At 43.3% G+C, this 13,962-nt stretch overlaps 1 protein-coding gene across 2 annotated transcripts in view; it reads right to left on the reverse strand.

Moving 5' to 3' along the window:
* The window catches only part of LOC109869099 (copine-5-like), a 173,829-nt gene that overhangs the window by 74,047 nt on the left and 85,820 nt on the right, over window positions 1-13,962 (reverse strand). For both annotated transcript variants that reach the window (XM_031804051.1, XM_031804050.1), the window contains one exon: window positions 4,649-4,712. In XM_031804051.1, coding sequence (XP_031659911.1) covers window positions 4,649-4,712 — 64 coding nt within the window. The remainder of the gene's footprint in view (window positions 1-4,648; window positions 4,713-13,962) is intronic.

Raw genomic sequence — 13,962 nt, forward strand, 5'->3', positions numbered from 1 at the left:
TTAATAATGGTAGCATTACTAACAGACACGGCAGCATTAATAATGGCAGCATTACTAACAGACACGGCAGCATTAATAATGGTAGCATTACTAACAGACACGGCAGCATTAATAATGGTAGCATTACTAACAGACACGGCAGCATTAATAATGGCAGCATTACTAACAGACACGGCAGCATTAATAATGGCAGCATTACTAACAGACACGGCAGCATTAATAATGGCAGCATTACTAACAGACACGGCAGCATTAATAATGGTAGCATTACTAACAGACACGGCAGCATTAATAATGGCAGCATTACTAACAGACACGGCAGCATTAATAATGGTAGCATTACTAACAGACACGGCAGCATTAATAATGGCAGCATTACTAACAGACACGGCAGCATTAATAATGGTAGCATTACTAACAGACACGGCAGCATTAATAATGGCAGCATTACTAACAGACACGGCATCATTAATAATGGTAGCATTACTAACAGACACGGCAGCATTAATAATGGCAGCATTACTAACAGACACGGCAGCATTAATAATGGTAGCATTACTAACAGACACGGCAGCATTAATAATGGTAGCATTACTAACAGACACGGCAGCATTAATAATGGCAGCATTACTAACAGACACGGCAGCATTAATAATGGCAGCATTACTAACAGACACGGCAGCATTAATAATGGTAGCATTACTAACAGACACGGCAGCATTAATAATGGTAGCATTACTAACAGACACGGCAGCATTAATAATGGCAGCATTACTAACAGACACGGCAGCATTAATAATGGCAGCATTACTAACAGACACGGCAGCATTAATAATGGTAGCATTACTAACAGACACGGCAGCATTAATAATGGCAGCATTACTAACAGACACGGCAGCATTAATAATGGCAGCATTACTAACAGACACGGCATCATTAATAATGGTAGCATTACTAACAGACACGGCAGCATTAATAATGGCAGCATTACTAACAGACACGGCAGCATTAATAATGGTAGCATTACTAACAGACACGGCAGCATTAATAATGGTAGCATTACTAACAGACACGGCAGCATTAATAATGGTAGCATTACTAACAGACACGGCAGCATTAATAATGGTAGCATTACTAACAGACACGGCAGCATTAATAATGGTAGCATTACTAACAGACACGGCAGCATTAATAATGGCAGCATTACTAACAGACACGGCAGCATTAATAATGGCAGCATTACTAACAGACACGGCAGCATTAATAATGGCAGCATTACTAACAGACACGGCAGCATTAATAATGGTAGCATTACTAACAGACACGGCAGCATTAATAATGGTAGCATTACTAACAGACACGGCAGCATTAATAATGGTAGCATTACTAACAGACACGGCAGCATTAATAATGGTAGCATTACTAACAGACACGGCAGCATTAATAATGGCAGTATTACTAACAGACACGGCAGCATTAATAATGGACAAAGCAGCATTATTAAAACCTCTTAAGAATTAGCCCTTTTTTCCCCCAATTATCACCTCAAATGACATACCCAAATCTAACTGCCTGTAGCTCAGGCCCCGAAGCAAGGATATGCATATTCTAGCAGCATAGCAGCATTAATACTGAACACAGCAGCATTATTAATGGCAGCATTATTAATGGACATAGCAGCATTATTAATGGACATAGCAGCATTATTAACGGACATAGCAGCATTATTAATGGACATAGCAGCATTATTAACAGACATAGCAGCATTATTAATGGACATAGCAGCATTATTAATGGACATAGCAGCATTATTAACAGACATAGCAGCATTATTAACGGACATAGCAGCATTATTAATGGACATAGCAGCATTATTAACGGACATTGCAGCATTATTAATGGCAGCATTATTAACGGACATAGCAGCATTATTAACAGACATAGCAGCATTATTAACGGCAGCATTATTAAAGGCAGCATTATTAATGGACATAGCAGCATTAATACTGAACACAGCAGCATTATTAACTGCAGCATTATTAATGGACATAGCAGCATTATTAATGGACATAGCAGCATTATTAATGGACATAGCATTATTATTAATGGACATAGCAGCATTATTAACGGACATAGCAGCATTATTAACGGACATAGCAGCATTATTAACGGACATAGCAGCATTATTAATGGACATAGCAGCATTATTAACGGACACAGCAGCATTATTAACGGCAGCATTATTAATGGACATAGCAGCATTATTAACGGACATAGCAGCATTATTAATGGACATAGCAGCATTATTAACGGACATAGCATAGGCTATTAAAACTGATGAATAGGTTAACACTAGGAGTAGGGCCCGTAGGTCTAAAGGTCTGTCCTGGTGATTAGAATAAGCATGGGCTCGATAAAGAGGCATTCATAGTCATAGCAGGTTCGCCATAGCGATAAATAGAGTCATATACAGTCAGTATAGATGGTATCTGATGTTCACCTATGTATGGACACAATCATCCTATGATACAGACCATCGGGTTGGACCCCCTTTGCCTCCAGAACAACCTGAGTTCTTCGTGGCGTGGAAACGTTGGACATAACGTGTGCTAGGAAAACATTCCCCACACCATAACACCACCGCCTCCAGCCTGTACCGTAGCCACACCAGGCAGGATGGGGGCATGGACTCGAAGGTGCTACATGGTCAATCAGACGTCTGCATTGGCTGTGCAAAATTCACGGTGATATGGTCTCTGCAGAATTCAGTACATTGATACGTCTTGCGCTTTGCGGAGCAGCACAGAGCTGTTGAGTAGAGTTGTTGTGAAGGAAGTTGTCAAGGAAGTGAGTTTGTGTTTTTACAGGGCCTCCTGCCCCCACCTACCGTTAACCAATCATGTCAATGCGGAGCTATACGGATTGTTACAAAATCTGGGACGGCGATGTGGTACCGAGTTCAATTCGGCCCCTGCATTACTCCGTAGGCTCCGCAATTGCGTCACACGAAACGGAGCCTCCAACCACATTTTCGGATCAAGCATACATTTGCTTTGCTTTTTTGCTGCTTACGTCAAATCCTGACTTTGTCATCAGCATGACGCAACAGGAACTGCAATTTGTCAGACCAGGCATTGTTTTTCCACTCATCAATTGTCTAGTGTTGGCGATCGCGTGACCACTAAAGCTTCTTGTTTTTAGCTGATAGGAGCGTTGTGCGTTCTGAGATGCCATTATCGACACACCAGTGTTGTACAGTGCCATTATTTGTCTGTTGTGGCCCGCCTGTTACCTTACACGATTCTTGCCATTCTCCTTTGACCTCTCTCCACAACAAGCTGTTTTCGCCCACAGGACTACCGCTGACTGGATATTTGTTTGTTTGTCGCCACATTCTCGGTAAAACCCTAGACACTGTCGTGAGTGAGAAGCCCAAGAGGCTGGCCGTTTCTGAGATACTGGAACCGGCACACCTGGAACCGGCGCACCTGGAACCGGCAAACCTGGGACCGGCGCCCCTGGGACCGGCGCACCTGGGACCGGCGCACCTGGAACCGGCGCACCTGGGACCGGCGCACCTAGGACCGTCGCACCTGGGACCGGCGCACCTGGAACCGGCGCACCTGGGACCGGCGCACCTGGAACCGGCGCACCTGGGACCGGCGCACCTGGGACCGGCGCACCTGGGACCGGCGCACCTGGAACCGGCACACCTGGGACCGGCGCACCTGGGACCGGCGCACCTGGGACCGGCGCACCTGGGACCGGCGCACCTGGAACCAGCGCACCTGGCCCCGCTCAAAGTCGCTTAGATCACTTGTTTTGTCCATTCTAACGTTCAATCGAACAGTAACTGAATGTTTCTGTCTGTCTGCTTCGTATAGCAAGCCAAGGCCACGTGACAATTTTCGTGAACGGGAGGGTTGGAGGGGTTGTAGTACCTTCTGTTATACAGAATATGGGTCTGATGTTCACCATATTTATTGGACACAATCTTCATATGTTACAACACATGGCTAATAGACAAGTTATTAGTGGGTTATGGGCCTAGCATATACTGTAAAGTTGTAGATGGTATCTTCCTACTATATGGCTCAAACAATTAAGCAATAAGGACTGAGGGGGTGTCGTATATAGACAATATATACCACACATATTCTTCTCTATGGCTAAAACTATTGCTAATATACTGGTTATTCTCTATGGCCTAACTACCTCTAATAGACTAGTTATTCTCTATGGCCTAACTACCTCTAATAGCCTGGTTATTCTCTATGGCCTAACTACCTCTAATAGACTGGTTATTCTCTATGGCCTAACTACTTTCTAATAGACTGGTTAGTCTCTATGGCCTAACTACCTCTAATAGACTAGTTATTCTCTATGGCCTAACTACCTCTAATAGACTGGTTAGTCTCTATGGCCTAACTACCTCTAATAGCCTGGTTATTCTCTATGGCCTAACTACCTCTAATAGACTGGTTATTCTCTGTGGCCTAGCTAACACATTTAGTAGATTTGTATATCTTATGTTTTGATAATGAGGTGAATTTCTCCAGTATAATTTTTAAAACATTATGCTGTACTCTATTTGGTTGACTGTAGGAATTGAAATGAAAAGGTGACAGTTAAATGATTGTGTACTTACTCTGCAGTTCCCCAACTCCTCGGCTGACAGGATGATGGTGCCACATTTCTTCCCAAGGATACCACTACAAAACAAGAGAGAGAGAAACAGTGTTGACAGGACCATGCGTCATAATGGGACTCCCACCTGTCCTCTTTCTATGGGAATCCTCCATTTCCTGGAACCAAACTACACACATTGACAGAGGAGGACAGTCTCTAAACACTCCTCAAAGCGCACCTTGATCTCTTCAGTTGTTTTCTTTTCACAAATGAATAAAGAATTAGACTGATTTCAGGATACAGTCTGTTGTTCTGAACCCAGCTGAGAATTGAGAGATCCACAGGCCTTTAAGTGTTCACTAACAAAACCACTGACTCTTGCTCTGACAGTTTATCAAGACATACAGTATGATAGCACAGGGGGAGACACACACACACACACACACGGGGAGACTCACAGGGGGAGACTCACACATTCACACACACACACACACACACACACACACACACACACACACACACACACACACACACACACACACACACACACACACACACACACACACACACACACACACACACACACACACACGCACCATGAAAGTAAGACAGAAACCCCACAGACATTGGACATCTCCCCTCCATCTCCCTAATGGCCTGCCGATCTTATAGCTCAGACAGGCCGATGACAGCAGGGCTCAGGAGTGTCCTGTACGTGTTATTTCGACTGGATCTAGTGTAGGGTTGGAGGACAAAATTAGGTTTGTGTCCATGGCCATCTAAAAATCCATACAATTTGCCGAGACTCTCAGCTTCCTCCGTGGCTCATTGGGATGAATAGGGTCCAAACCACACACACATTTATCTGCCAGGGGAGAAGGATGAGATATTACCTGTCCTATCACACATGGGACAGGTCTCAAATGGTACCTTATTCCTTATGTACTGTACCCACCCCTTCCTTCCTGTACTGTACTGGGCTCCCGAGTGGCGCAGCGGTCTAAGGCACTGCATCTCACTGCTAGAAGTGTCACTACAGGCCGACTCCCAACCAGCCATGATTGGTAGTCCCATAGGGCGGCGTACAACTGGCTCAGTGTTGTCCAGGTATGACCCTGTCATTGTAAATAATAATGTGTTCTTAACTGTTTTGCCTAGTTAAATAAAGGTAAAAAAGTCCAACCTTCACTGTACTCTTCCTGTCCGGTACCCTTTCTTTATTCCTTCCTGTACTGTACCCTTCCTTCCTGTACTGTACCCTTCCTTCCTGTACTGTACCCTTTCTTCATTCCTTCCTGTACTGTACCCTTCCTTCCTGTACTGTACCCTTTCTTCATTCCTTCCTGTACTGTACCCTTCCTTCCTGTCCGGTACCCTTTCTTCATTCCTTCCTGTACTGTACCCTTCCTTCCTGTACCCTTCCTTCCTGTCCGGTACCCTTTCTTCATTCCTTCCTGTACTGTACCCTTCCTTCCTGTACCCTTCCTTCCTGTACTGTACCCTTTCTTCATTCCTTCCTTCCTGTGCTGTACCCTTTTTTCATTCCTTCCTGTACTGTACCCTTTCTTCAATCCTTCCTGTACTGTACCCTTCCTTCCTGTACTGCACTCTTCCCAAGGCATCAGGACACTACTGTTAGACAAAATGTATTCAAGCTTTACCATACCACCCATAAGCTGCATTCAGTACAGTGGAAAACTATACCCGTCACTTCATTCAGTTCAGTGGAGAACTATACCCGTCACTTCATTCAGTACAGAACTATACCCGTCACTTCATTCAGTTCAGTGGAGAACTATACCCATCACTCCATTCAGTACAGTGGAGAACTATACCCGTCACTCCATTCAGTACAGAACTATACCGTCACTCCATTCAGTACAGTGGAGAACTATACCCGTCACTCCATTCAGTACAGTGGAGAACTATACCCGTCACCCCATTCAGTACAGAACTATACCCGTCACTCCATTCAGTACAGTGGAGAACTATACCCGTCACTTCATTCAGTACAGTGGAGAACGATACCCGTCACTCCATTCAGTACAGTGGAGAACTATACCCATCACTACATTCAGTACAGTGGAGAACTATACCCGTCACTCCATTCAGTACAGTGGAGAACTATACCCGTCACTACATTCAGTACAGTGGAGAACTATACCCGTCACTCCATTCAGTACAGTGGAGAACTATACCCGTCACTCCATTCAGTACAGTGGAGAACTATACCCGTTGCTTCATTCAGTACAGAACTACACCCATCACTCCATTCAGTACAGAACTATACCCGACACTTCATTCAGTACAGTAGAGAACTATACCCGTCACTCCATTCAGTACAGTGGAGAACTAAACCCGCCACTCCATTCAGTACAGTAGAGAACTATACCCGTCACTCCATTCAGTACAGAACTATACCCATCACTTCATTCAGTTCAGTGGAGAACTATACCCATCACTTCATTCAGTTCAGTGGAGAACTATACCCGTCACTTCATTCAGTACAGAACTATACCCATCACATCATTCAGTTCAGTGGAGAACTATACCCGTCACTTCATTCAGTACAGAACTATACCCGTCACTTCATTCAGTTCAGTGGAGAACTATACCCATCACTCCATTCAGTACAGTGGAGAACTATACCCGTCACTCCATTCAGTACAGAACTATACCCATCACTTCATTCAGTTCAGTGGAGAACTATACCCATCACTTCATTCAGTTCAGTGGAGAACTATACCCGTCACTTCATTCAGTACAGAACTATACCCGTCACTTCATTCAGTTCAGTGGAGAACTATACCCGTCACTCCATTCAGTACAGAACTATACCCATCACTTCATTCAGTTCAGTGGAGAACTATACCCATCACTTCATTCAGTTCAGTGGAGAACTATACCCATCACTTCATTCAGTTCAGTGGAGAACTATACCCATCACTCCATTCATACAGTGGAGAACTATACCCGTCACTCCATTCAGTACAGAACTATACCCATCACTTCATTCAGTTCAGTGGAGAACTATACCCATCACTTCATTCAGTACAGTGGAGAACTATACCCGTCACTCCATTCAGTACAGAACTATACCCGTCACTCCATTCAGTACAGTGGAGAACTATACCCGTCACTTCAGTCTCTGAGCCTCCCTATGCGGTTTTCTCCAATTTAAAAGCCCAATCTCAATCTCAAGGTGAATTCATTCACCTTTAATTATTTATGCGGTGCGTGTGTGTGTGTGAGATAGAGCGAGAGATCAGGGGGGAAAGGATGAGGTAAAATAAGCTAAGGTCTCTCAGGCAAGCATAATGCATTATTGAACAGTGTTTAAGAGTTAGAAGCTTTATGACAGCTAAGTAGGTACATAGTAAAGTACATGCCATCTCTCTTTCTCTCTCTCTCTTTCTATCTCTCTATCCTTCATTCATTACAACAGTAGGAGCATTAGTCCCTCCTGAGTGCATTGTGCCACAAGGGCTGTGTGTGTGTGTGGGAAAACCCAGCCAGTCTCTGATGATGTGATGATGAAACCATGTGAAAAGTGCTGCTGCCAACCTGTTTCTGTTATCTATTATAGGGGACCCCCCCTCCTATCAATTCAATTCAAGGGGTTTTATTGGCATTGGAAACACACAGTTGAAGTCAGGAAGTTTACATACACCTTAGCCAAATACATTAAACTCAGTTTATCACAATTCCTGTAGTATGGAGGTACTAGATGGAGAAGTGTGGAAGACAGTCAGTTCATAGGTAGAGAGTTCCACAGTAGCATATACAGTTGAAGTCAGGAAGTTTACATACACCTTAGCCAAATACATTGAACTCAGTTTATCACAATTCTTGACATTTAATCAGAGTAAATATTCCCTGTTTTAGGTCAGTTAGGATCACTACTTATTTTCAGAATGTGAATTGTCAGAATAATAGTAGAGAGAATGATTTTTTTCAGCTTTTATTTATTTCAACACATTCCCAGTGGGTTAGAAGGATACATACACTCAATTAATATTTGGTAGCATTGCCTTTAAAATGTTTAACTTGGGTCAAACACTTCTGGTAGCCTTCCACAAGCTTCCCACAATAAGTTGGGTGAATTTAGGCCCATTCCTCCTGACAGAGCTGGTGTAACTGAGTTAGGTTTGTTGGCCTCCTTGCTCTCACATGCTTTTTCAGTTCTGCCCACAAATTTTCTATAGGTTTGAGGTCAGGGCTTTGTGATGGCCACTCTAATACCTTGACTTTGATGTCCTTAAGCCATTTTGCCACAACTTTGGAAGTATGCTTGGGGTCATTGTCCATTTGGAAGACCCATTTGCGACCAAGCTTTAACTTCCTGACTGATGTCTTGAGATGGTTCTTCAACATATCCACATAATTTTCCTGCCTCATGATGCCATCTATTTTGTGAAGTCCACCTGATGCTGCCACCCTCCGTGCTTCACAGTTGGGATGGTGTTCTTTGGCTTGCAAGCCTCCCCCTTTTTCCTCCAAACATAACAATGGTCATTATGGCCAAACAGTTCTAATTTTGTTTCCTCAGACCAGAGAACATTTCTCCAAAAAGTACAATCTTTGTCCCCATGTGCAGTTGCAAACCGTAGTCTGGCTTTTTATGGAGGTTTCGGAGCAGTGGCTTCTTCCTTGCTGAGCGGCCTTTCAGGTTATGTCGATATAGGACTCGTTTTAATGTGGATATAGATACTTTTGTACCTGTTTCCTCCAACATCTTCACAAGGTCCTTTGATGTTGTTCTGGGATTGATTTGCACTTTTCGCACCAAAGTATGTTCATCTCTAAGAGACAGAAGGCGTCTCCTTCCTGAGCGGTATGACGGCTGCGTGGTCCCATGGTGTTTATACTTGCGTACTATTGTTTGTACAGATGAACGTGGTACCTTCAGGCGTTTGGAAATTGCTCTCAAGGATGAACCAGACTTGTGGAGGTCTTGGCTGATTTATTTTGATTTTCCCATGATGTCAAGCAATGAGGCACTGAGTTTGAAGGTAGGCCTTGAAATACATCCAAATACATCCAATTGATGTCAATTAGCCTATCAGAAGCTTCTAAAGCCATGCCATAATTTTCTGGAATTTTCCAAGCTTTAATGATGTGCAAATAGTTAAAGTACAAAAGGAAAACAAATATATGGGTTGTATGTACAATGGTGTTTGTTCTTCACTGGTTGCCCTTTTCTTGTAGTAACAGGTCACAAATCTTGCTGCTGTAATTGCACACTGTGCAATTTCACCCAATAGTTATGGGAATTTATCAACATTGGATGTGTTTTCTAATTCTTTGTGGGTTTGTGTAATCTGCGGGAAATATGAGTCTCTAATATGGTCAAATAGTTTTCAGGAGGTTAGGAAGTGCAGCTCAGTTTCCACCTCATTTTGTGGGTAGTGAGCACTTAGGCAGACCTGGCTCTCAAGAGAAGACAGGCTATGACAACCTTTCTCAATAGCAAGGCTATACTCACTGAGTCTGTACATAGTCAAAGCTTTCCTTAATTGTGGGTAGGTCACAGTGGTCAGGTATTCTGCCACTGTGTAGTCTCGGGTTTAGGGCCAAATTGCATTCTAGTTTGCTCAGTTTTTTTGTTAATTCTTTCGAATGTGTCAAGTAATTATATTTTGGTTTTCTCACAATTTGGTTGGGTCTAATTGTGTTGCTGTCCTGGGGCTCTGTGGGGTCTGTTTGTGTTTGTGAACAAAGCCCCATGACCAGCTTGCTTAGGGGACTCTTCTCCAGGTTCTCTGTAGGTGATGGCTTTGTTATGGAAGGTTTGGGAATCAATTCCCTTTAGGTGATTGTAGAATTCTGCATGCAGAGTCTCAATTTGGTGTTTGTCCCATTTTGGGAATTCTTGGTTGGTGAGCAGATCCCAGACCTCACAACCATAACGGGCAATGGATTCTATAACCAACTCAATAATTTTTTGCCAGATCCTAATTGTTATGTCAAATGTTCCATTTGATGTCATAGAATGCTCTTCTTGCCTTGTCTCTCACATCGTTCACAGCTTTGTGGAAGTTACCTGTGGTGCTGATGTATAAACAGAGGTATGTATAGTTGTTTGTGTGCTCTAGGGCAATGGAGTCTAGATGGAATTTGTATTTGTGGTCCTGGCAACTGGACCTTTTTGGAACACCATTATTTTTTATCTTACTGAGATTTAATGTCAGTGCCCAGGTCTGGCAGAATCTGTGCAGAAGATCTAGGTGCTGCTGTTGACCCTCCTTGGTTGGTGACAGAAGCACCAGATCATCAGCAAACAGTACATTTCAGATTATAGTAGGGTGAGGCTGGATGCTGCAGACTGTTCTAGTGCCCTCGCCAATTCGTTGATATTTATGTTGAAGAGGGTGGAGCTTAAGCTGCATCCCTGTCTCCCACCACGGCCCCGTGGAAAGAAATGGTGTGTGATTTCTGCCAATTTTAACCACACATTTGTTGTTTGTCTACATGGATTTTATAATGGTCTATGTTTTCCCTCAACACCACTTTCCATCAATTTGTATAGCAGACCCTCATGCCAAATTGAGTCAAAAGATTTTTTGAAAACATGAGAAGACTTTGCCTTTGTTTTGTAGTTTTTTTGTCAAATAGGGTGTGCAGGGTGAATACGTGGTCTGTCATACGGTAATTTGTAAAAAGCCAATTTGACATTTGCTCAGTACCTTGTTTTCACTGAGGAAATGTACAAGTCTGCTGTTAATGATAATGTAGAGGATTTTCCCAAGGTTACATCCTACGGGAGTTATTAGGTTCAATCAGTCCATGGTTCCAAATTTTGTGGAAGATGCCAGAGCTGAGGATGTTAACAAATGTAATTATAGCCAATTTGTGGTCTGTATATTTTACAATTTACATGTAGTATTAGTGGATTTGTAGTTGATCATGTATATGTTTTTGGTGTTTAATGCTTGTTATAGAGCCAAAAATATTGGAGATTAGATAACTCTTTGTATTGTTGTTTGGTTAGTGTGTTCCAATTTCCCCCGAAGTGATTCGATTCTATAGTTTATTCGAGCTGATTACTGACGTGTTGTTCCTTCTTTTTCCTTATTTCTGAATTGTTTTAGTATTTCACCCTAGTGAAGGTGTAAACTCTGGTTTTTTGGTTGGACAGGTTTCACAATTACTTTCTTAGGTTTTTGCATTCTTCATCAAACCATTTGTCATTGCTGCTCTCTCTCTCTCTCTCTCTCTCTCTCTCTCTCTCTCTCTCTCTCTCTCTCTCTCTCTCTCTCTCTCTCTCTCTCTCTCTCTCTCTCTCTCTCTCTCTCTCTCTCTCTCTCTCTCTCATGCTCACTGTGCCTGCCTGCTACTGCTTGTTAGAACCAGGCTAGAATGTTTTGAGCTCTTCAGTCTCACACATCATGTGTGAGCTTTGTGTGCTTTGTGTGTCTGTGTTAGTGCATGTGTGTATTAGCTTCATGCTCTTTAATCCCTAGCAGCTATCACTATCTCAATGTTACTTCTCCATTTGTCGTGCCGGACTTCAAAGACTTGTGCATCGACTAAAGTAAATGTTGGCTTTGAGACAACTAGTCTCTCTCTCTCTCTCTCTCTGCTTACTGCCACAATCTCTGAATGCTTGCCCAATGTCTGGTAATGTGAGACTATGAGACAACTGGAAAAATAAAGCCTGCCAGTTGAATAAGTGAGTCTAACATCTATATTTGAGGGTAGATGATTTGGTTTAGCTATTTCTATTCTCATTCTATTCTCAAGACAAAATGTAGGTCTGATTACAATCAGCAGCAGAGAACATAGGGAGGGGGGGGGTCATTCCAGTAAAGATGAATCCTTTTACTTTCATAAATGATGTCCTCTGTGAAAGCAAACGGGTTACATCATATCTAGAGTATGTTTCTTTACAGCGTACTGTGGGTGTATCCCCAATGGGCCCTGGTTAAAAGTAGTGCACTATATTGGAATATTTGGTAGTCAGCAAATGTATTGTGACTACTAACACTGCAGGTGCAGATGGACAGCACTAAACGTATGTTAATTGGTACTTATACTGTATGAGGCTCTACAGGCGTATTGTAATGGAGCCACTGGGGATTCCCTTGGCTCTCAATAGACACAGAGACATATGGTCCTAAGCTGCTTGGTGCCACGTTTATCTGGAGAGCCGACTGATGTTCCCCATCAGAACCTCAGGTGGGTTTCAACCAGAAGAACAGACTGTCAGGGACTCACCCTCTCCTCACCCTCCCTCCCTCTCCTCACCCTCCCTCCCTCTCCTTACCATCCCTCTCTTCACCCTCCTCTCCTCTCCCTCCCTCACCTTCTCTCTTCTCACCCTCCCTCTCCTCACTCACCCTCCCTCCTCCCTCTCCTCTCCACATTCTCTCCATAACCTCCCTCTCCTCACCCACCCTCCTCTCCTCTCCTCTCCCTTCCTTTCCTCTCCCTCCCTCACCTTCTCTCTTCTCACCCTCTGGGATAAACCTCCATATGCGCCATCACAGCCTGCAAGTTTTCACTTTCCGTTTCCTACTGTATCTGTTACTATGACTGTGATGCTGTTGGCTAAAGATGACTGTGATGCTGTTGGTTAAAGATGACTGTGATGCTGTTGGCTAAAGATGACTGTGATGCTGTTGGCTAAAGATGACTGTGATGCTGTTGGTTAAAGATGACTGTGATGCTGTTGGCTAAAGATGACTGTGATGCTGTTGGCTAAAGATGACTGTGATGCTGTTGGTTAAAGATGACTGTGATGCTGTTGGCTAAAGATGAATGTGATGCTGTTGGCTAAAGATGACTGTGATTCTGTTGGTTAAAGATGGCTGTGATGCTGTTGGTTAAAGATGGCTGTGATGCTGTTGGCTAAAGATGACTGTGATGCTGTTGGCTAAAGATGACTGTGATGCTGTTGGCTAAAGATGACTGTGATGCTGTTGGCTAAAGATGACTGTGATGCTGTTGGCTAAAGATGACTGTGATGCTGTTGGCTAAAGATGACTGTGATGCTGTTGGCTAAAGATGACTGTGATGCTGTTGGCTAAAGATGACTGTGATGCTGTTGGCTAAAGATGACTGTGATGCTGTTGGCTAAAGATGACTGTGATGCTGTTGGTTAAAGATGACTGTGATGCTGTTGGTTAAAGATGACTGTGATGCTGTTGGTTAAAGATGACTGTGATGCTGTTGGTTAAAGATGACTGTGATACTGTTGGTTAAAGATGACTGTGATGCTGTTGGCTAAAGATGACTGTGATGCTGTTGGCTAAAGATGGCTGTGATGCTGTTGGCTAAAGATGACTGTGATGCTGTTGGTTAAAGATGACTGTGATGCTGTTGGTTAAAGAT

This window comes from Oncorhynchus kisutch, linkage group LG24, assembly GCF_002021735.2.
Source record: "Oncorhynchus kisutch isolate 150728-3 linkage group LG24, Okis_V2, whole genome shotgun sequence".
NCBI lineage: Eukaryota > Metazoa > Chordata > Actinopteri > Salmoniformes > Salmonidae > Oncorhynchus > Oncorhynchus kisutch.